Source organism: Gasterosteus aculeatus, chromosome 10 (genome assembly GCF_964276395.1).
Source record: "Gasterosteus aculeatus chromosome 10, fGasAcu3.hap1.1, whole genome shotgun sequence".
NCBI lineage: Eukaryota > Metazoa > Chordata > Actinopteri > Perciformes > Gasterosteidae > Gasterosteus > Gasterosteus aculeatus.
In genome coordinates this window covers 18,671,332-18,679,026 of record NC_135697.1, presented here as the reverse complement: position 1 = coordinate 18,679,026, position 7,695 = coordinate 18,671,332, and the positions used below count along the sequence as shown (strand labels likewise).

The 7,695-nt window shown below is 39.7% G+C and overlaps 1 protein-coding gene across 1 annotated transcript; it reads left to right on the top strand.

Annotated features, from left to right (window-relative positions):
* Positions 1 to 1,321: 1,321 nt before the first annotated feature.
* LOC120827090 (uncharacterized) lies at positions 1,322 to 7,419 on the top strand. Its single transcript, XM_040189749.2, has 9 exons — positions 1,322 to 1,510; positions 1,861 to 1,922; positions 3,018 to 3,044; positions 3,511 to 3,543; positions 3,723 to 3,755; positions 4,494 to 4,526; positions 4,769 to 4,798; positions 4,882 to 4,914; positions 6,809 to 7,419. Exons 1-9 carry the CDS (start codon positions 1,500 to 1,502, stop codon positions 7,015 to 7,017), a joined length of 471 nt encoding a protein of 156 aa, XP_040045683.2. The 5' UTR covers positions 1,322 to 1,499; the 3' UTR covers positions 7,018 to 7,419.
* The last annotated feature ends 276 nt before the right edge of the window (positions 7,420 to 7,695 follow it).

Below are 7,695 nucleotides of genomic sequence, written 5' to 3'. Positions count from 1 at the left end.
AGAAGAGAACATTACTGAGACTTGATACTAGGATTATAATATAAGACAATAAAATTGCCCGCCATTAGAAAAAATCACGTTGGGTCAGCACGCAGGCGCGGTTGACTGTGGGAGCTAACAGAAAACTTGGTAGTACTGGTAGAACATAACTTTCGGAATAGGACATTACTTTAACACAACGCCTTTACTATAAGACAAGTACATCACTATGAGACAAGGACGTTACTATAAGACAAGGACGTTATGAGACGACAACGTAACTATAAGAGGACGTTACTATAAGACAAGGACGTTATGAGACGACAACGTAACTATAAGAGAACATTACTATAACACAACAGCTTTACTATAGGACATGGACATTACTATGAGACAACTACATTACTATCAGACAAGGAAATTACATTACATTTTATTTAGCTGACGCTTTTATCCAAAACGTTATTCATTGCATTTAACCCATTTCCACACAGTGGGAGCAGTGTGCTGCTGTAAGGGCGCAGTTAGGGGTTGTGTGTCTTGCTCAGGGACACTTCAACATGGGACATGGAGCAGCCAGGGCTCAAACTGCCAACCCTGCGGTTCCCAGCGCACCTTCTCTACTCCATGCACCATGGTAGCCCTCGAGACAAGGACATTACTCTAAAACACAAACATTACTATGAGACAAGGATATTACTATAAACCGAGGACATTACTATAAGACGAGAATATCACTATGAGATAAATACATTACTATAAGAGCAGGGTGTATTCAATAATTTCAGAAAACCATCCGTCAAATGAGCTTCCAATGAAGCGAAACCACGAGTGCAATTAAAGGGATATCGTTTGAGACTCAAGACTCTGCCAAATGCTAATTCTCTGCCGAGATATACTTTGTACGTCTGTGAGATCTGACATACGACTCTACTGGCAGTTTCAAAAACTTGTACCGTCTGCTTTGTTTTGTCTTTTGAAATTTGTCACCAGGTTTAACATTACTGCGGGTGGAGAACAAGTTGGACTTGTCTCATCTTTGGGTGCATTCTGTTGGATTCCATAGTCATATGTCTACAACCACAAAGTTGCCTAACGTCTTTTCCAAAACCAATGAATGGTGATAGTTGTTGATGTGTGACCACTATACACAGTGATTTGTCTGTATGGAGCTTTTAATGCTGTTGATTGTCCACACATTTGAAACTCACACACCTGCACACACAGACTCTTCCATAGACTCTTTCTCTCTCATACACAAATACACACAGAGACTAAACACACACACACCTGCATACAGTGACTCACACAAACACACAGACTCTCACATAGACTCTCTCTCACACACACACCTGTACACAGAGTCTCTGGTCCGTCCTTCGTCCTGCTGACATTTACTCTCATATAAAAGGCAGCTTTGGCCAGAAGGTTCCTGCAGTGAGGCACTGAAGAAGTGACTAACTCTCACCTGTCTGCCTACCTGTCGTACTGATCCAGAAACAGCCTCATCTAGCAGCATCATGCTCACCAGGTATGTCTGCCCTCTCCCGTCTTTGTCTGTCAGTCTGTAGCAAGACGTTTTCTTTTTCATGAAATATTGTTTTCGATATTCGATTCAGTGTTGAAAAGTAAGCAGGCTTTGAGTGTATCCTCCAGTTTTTTCTTTACACATAATTAAGGATGAGCTGATTATCCAGATGTTTCTTGTCAGAAAGAATGTTTTACCAAACTGATCCCAATTAATTCAATGAACCAGACCCTATAATGGTTAAGAAAAAGTGAAGCCACGTCGTGAAGATGTGCACGTATGGAGCTGCTGAGTCTCCAGTCTGAACTCTGTACACTGAGGTTCTCCTCTTGAAAGCTGTGTTTGCTCTGCAGGAACCTTCTTCTTCTCTTTTCCCTGGTCCTTCTTTTGGTGGAGGCGGATCTCAATTCCAATGGTGAGATTAGTGATGTCATAGTGTGATGTCATGTGATCATCAGAGCACACATCGACCAGGCTAGGTTAGACATTGGGCCGTGTTAATGCATTATTTTTCAAATTTATATTATTTTTAAAGTCCGTTGCTCTTTGGCTCTGAATACAAAGGCAGAGACATCAGAACAACCGCGAGGAAGGGGGCGCCATCACGCGTCTCAACTAATAAGAGCATCTGGGGCGGATCTAAGACTGCTGCAGTGGGGGGGCAGAAATATGGAGGCATATAACAAACTTTGGAGATTTTCATTTTAAAATCTCTTCCAGACGGAGTTTGTAAAACCAAAGTTATAGATAACCAAAGTTATTGACAATCTTCATCACTGATGTATGTTTTTATTCCTCTTTTGACTAAGATTCTGCAAAAAAATCCAGAACGAATGTTTACTTCAGACAAAAAAGTTCCTGCTCAGTGAAAAAAAACCCCATTACATTACATCACATGTCATTTAGCTGACGCGTTTATCCAAAGTAACTTACAATAAGTACATTCAACCATAAGGATACAAACTCAGAAGAGCAACAACCGAGAAAGTGCAATTTCATCAAATAAGCCAATTTACAATTTGCTATAGATAAGTGGCATTATAAGTGCAATTTAAATGCTACAATTTGTTAGTCAAGGTAGAGTCTGAAGAGGTGTGTTGAGGTTTAGTTTGCGGCGGAAGATGCGAAGGCTCTTGCGGTCCTGATGTCAACAGAGAGCTCATTCCACCATTTCGGAGCAAGGACAGGAAAGAGTTGTGATTTGTCGAGTATTTTGCTCTCAGTGAGGGAGGGACACACAGTTTTGCAGATGCAGAGCGGAGATTACGGGTTGGGATGTAGGGTTTGACCAGGTCCTGGATGTAAACTGGACCCTCAAACCCCTTCAATGGGGAAAAAAGGAAAGAATCCTTAGGAAGAACAGCAGAGGAGGGATCTATCTCGCAGGATGGACAGACTAGAATGGCTGTTATGTGTACAGAATCAGAATGTTTATGATGGTACATGTTGAGACAAACACAATTAAAAAAGGTTAACTTGCTAGTTATAATGTTATTGTTTTTGTTTGCAGATAATGGAATAGAAATCCTGTCAACAGGTAAAAGACCTGTCTTTGTCATCACTCACTTGTCTGTCTCTCACCTGTCTGCCTGTTGTTTACCTCATCTGTCCGTCTCTCACATGTCTCTCTCCTATGTTTCTCGTCTCTCTGTTTCACCTTTTATCTTATCTGTCTGTCCCACCTGTCTCTCATTTGTCAGCCTCACATCTTTTGTTTGTCTGTCTCACACCTCATCGGTTGCTGTCTCAAATGTCTCTCACCTGTCTGCCTGTCCTTTATCTCATCTGTCCATCTCTCACCTGTCTGTCTCACATGTCTGTCATCTGTCTGTGTTACTCTTCATCTGTTTGTCTGACATGTCTGCCTGTCCTCATCTGTTTGTCTCATTTGTCTCTTACCTGTGTGTCTCACATGTTTCTCATTTGTCTGTCACACATGCCTTACATATATTTGTCTCACATGTCTGCCCCCCCCCACCCAACTGTCTCTGTCTGTTTTAAAGATAAAGAGTCAACATCTGATGAAGCCCCAACAGGTGAATTACAACCTATCCACTATAATATATAGCTGTGAATATTTTCAAAAAATTGAAATGATTAGCTTATCTCCCTTCTACTCTGACGTCTGAAGATATTGCGACAAAACTGAGATTATCTGATCTCTCTTAGACTAACACGTTGTTTGGGATAATCTGTGATGTTGTTGTTGTTTCAGAGAGTATGAAAGCCATATCTCCCAATCATCCTGGTAAGAAACTCTACTGTTGGTTTCGTCATAAAAACAATGTGTAAACACAAACTGACAACATTAGAAAGGTAATGTTAAACTGTAGTATTTCTTGGCCTCCTTGGCTCTCTGGAATCTATTTAGGAAGCATCATCGAAGATAGTATTTGTTCTAAAGAATAACAAAGCAGAGCTTCCGCGAAGACACAGACCTCTGGAGGTTTGGCTGCTGGCACCATTGGTAAACAAATACACACGTCTAGACACAAACACAGATGTAAAAAAAATGCACATATAAACAAATACACATGTGATATCAGAGTGCTCATTGTGATGGTTGAATTCCAGTTTTAGTCTGACCTCTAGTGGTCCAACCTGATACCATCAAAGACTACCCAAACCACCAACCATATTGGCTCATGTCAACAGGAATATCACGGTTTTATCATTTATATAATGCTACATGTTTAAATTTGTGCAAGTTCAAGGTTCAAAGAACATGCAAAGCTTCAATAAATGCATTTCTAATGAGGTGGGAGCACGATGATGTTGTTACTAACGGAAAAGAAAACCCCCTCAAGAACATATTTACATTGAAGGTCTGTTTACATGAACAGGGAATAATGTGACGTGTTCACCTGAATAATGATAAATGAATCTTGTTCATTAATTCATGTCTCCACGTGTTCACCCGTTCTCTATTAATGATATCTGTATCTTGTTGATTGTGTCCATATCTACATGTGTTCATGTGTTTCAGATACCAGCAGCTCCAGTTCAGAGACTGCAGATGGTGAGAACATGTATCATCTTCATTAACATATATTTTCTGAATGATTTATTCTGTGTGATTATATCCATGAGACTTTCAGCTTTGTAAAAGAGGGAATATCCAGTAAATTATTTATTTACTCCGATGTGGAATCAATAATCAGTGTTTATTTGTTATGAAAAAAAATTGGTTTTCAATCGTCTTCAGTCCGTTTCACTTTCCATTCACTTTGTTATTTTTATCCTTTTTTATTTTAACACTAGCTCCAGCAGCCAATCGGGTGACAGCTCCTGGTGAGGCATCTTTTCTTCTTCTTCCTCTGAATATCTCTAATATAAAGTTTCTGTTGGTTGGGTGATTGACTGATTGATTTCAGAACCTGCTGCTGCCAGTGTGGAGGAAGAAGAAGGTGAGACAAATATAATGCATACTACATAATGTATACAATGAGTACTTTTATGTATGTTTCACTTAGAGTCAATTAATTTGCTTGCAACTATTTTCAGAACTATAAATACATGTGTGGACAAAATTGTTAATACCCTTCCGTTAAAGAAAAAACATACAATGGTTACTGAAACTGACAAAATGAATACTTAAAAATATACTGAATATCTACTAATTTGAATTGTGGTGAATAGAAACCGAGTGAATAGAACCATTTAAGAAAAATAAATAATGACCTAGGCCTAGACCAAAATTATGGTACCCTTACAAAAGATTTTTTTAAATGTACTAACCCAGAACGGACTTAATGGAAGACGACCAAGGAGGACACCACTGTCGAAAGCAAATCATAAAAAGCGAACATTAGAAAGGTAATGTTAAACTGTAGTATTTCTTGGCCTCCTTGGCTCTCTGGAATCTATTTAGGAAGCATCATCGAAGATAGTATTTGTTCTAAAGAATAACAAGGTCAGGTCAGGTAAGTAGCAGAGGGGTTGTGAATCAGTTTCAGCTGCATTGGTGTTAACAACAGATGCCCTAGAGAGGAAACAATGACACAGCCCCGCAAACAGGACTAGTTTTGAATGCAGAGGCGTTTCAAGTTTCTCCGCTTTGATCTCTTCAACTGTTTTTCCACTAGTGTTGGCTTTAGCTAGAGTCATTATCACTACTGGGAGCATGAGGCCATTTCTTCCCTACAGACATTGCACCGATGGTCCAACTCCTCCAGGATGGCACATCCACACGTGTTGTTGCAAGGAAATTTGATGAACAATCTCCAGAACATAGAGGAGATTCCAGAAGAGAGCTGGACAAGGTCCTCAACCCATCAGCAGGACGGATATCTGCTGCTCTGTGCAAGGAGAAATAGGTTGAGCACTGCCAGAGCCCTGCAGAACGACCTCTAGCAGGCCACTGGTGTGAATGTCTCTGTCCAAACAATCAGAAACAAACTTCAGGAGGGTGGCCGTTGTGCATCCTGTAGTGTTCCCTGTGCTCATTGCCCAGCACCGTGGTGCTCCATTGACATCAGCTACAGAACACCAGAATTTGCATGTCCACCACTGGAGCCCTGTGCTTTATACAGATGAGAGCAGGTTCACCCTGAGCACCTGTGATAGACGTGAAAGGGTCTGGAGAAGCCAAGGAGAACGCTATGCTGCCTGCAACATGGTTCAGCATGACCGATTTGGTGGTGGGTCAGTGATGGTCTGGAGAGGCATATTGATGGAGGGACGCACAGACCTCTACAGATTAGAGAACAGCAGTCTGACTGCTATTAGCTATCGGGATGAAATCCTTGAATCCCTTAGAATGATTTGGGAGGACAATTAACACGACACCATCCTTGGTCTCATACGGAGCATACCCCAATGTTGTGTAAGCATATATTAGAAGGATTTTGAGTTTAATTTTGGCAAAATGGAATAGCCTGCAACATGATTTTTTTACTTGGATTATCAGGGTGTCCATAAAATGAAATCCTCTGGGTGCTGAAACTTTTACGTCCTCCCGTTTTTAAGACATTAAACTGTCCATATCAGGATAGATATCCAACATTTTTTTCACTTTGAGATCTGATTTTCAAAGTGTTTCTTTTTTATGAGCATCGTATAATAGAACATAAGCACAACTGTGTGTTTTCACTCAAATGCTGAGTAATTGATGACCAGTTTTGCAGTAGTAGTCACCTTGTTAAGGCTTAAAAGCATGATATGTGTTGATTAAATACCACTGTAAATAACACTCTATCATTGTAAAAGTGATTTCACAATTTTACAGTTAATTTAAACATCTTTCAACGTGATCTGTTCCTGATGTTGTTCTTTAATGTTTTTTTAACTCCTTTTCTTCAGACAATGAACATTCCAATTCTAAAGGAGGGAACAAAAAGTTTCAACCCCGCTCAGCCGAATCTCCAAGACCCGCGCATCCACCACAACGCCCTGCCCTTATTATCACAAACCAGAACCCTGGCCTCACATCTCAGCCAATCATTCCTCAGTTGAAAACTCTAGTGAAAAACCAAAAGCCCAAAAGAAGATCCAGAACCAATCGGCTTTAGATATCAAACCTCATGACACAAAGGTTTAAATCATTCATCACATATTAGTGACAAGAACAACATTTTAAAACGTGAAGATTAAAACACACAGGTTAAAACGTGGTTTCGGAAATAATCATGTTCACATACACAGAATTAATACCTGCACGTGTGTGTCTGCAAGTTACGTCACACACGTTTAAACATCCATGTTGGAACATGCATTTCAATCTCTGCATTCTAATGCCGATATGTTAAGTGGGTTCTTGATAATTTTAATGAATACAGCTTCTGCTATATTTAATTGATTTGGATCCTGATATATGTTTAATTAATTGGACTCCCTGCACAACTCTCAGTGTATCTGCTGTTTTATGTTGTCTACCGTCATCCCTAAGATCATAAATAAACTTTTGAAAATGATTTTCACTTGTTTCATTTGTTACTTTTGTTTTGCGTCAATAAAGTTTAAGTTAACTGAAAATGACCTTCATCTGACCTCTGACCTTAAGTTTCTGATATTAATGGTTAATGGGTACAGTTACATGCACGTATCCTCCACTGTGGTTTATAAACCCTAATTTATGTGATGAATCCTAACCCATTCTTTGGCATGTCACTGAGCAAACTACTCCGGCACTGTTAATTACAAACCAGTTCGCTGTTGCACTTTATTTTTAATTTTTAAATATTTTTAAC

Excerpts from the sequence above, each read along its gene's own strand:
- LOC120827090 (XM_040189749.2), top strand. Across the intron at positions 1,923-3,017 it reads GGCGGATCTCAATTCCAATG|ATAATGGAATAGAAATCCTG; the intron begins GTGAGATTAGTG and ends TTTTGTTTGCAG. Across the intron at positions 4,799-4,881 it reads CAATCGGGTGACAGCTCCTG|AACCTGCTGCTGCCAGTGTG; the intron begins GTGAGGCATCTT and ends GATTGATTTCAG.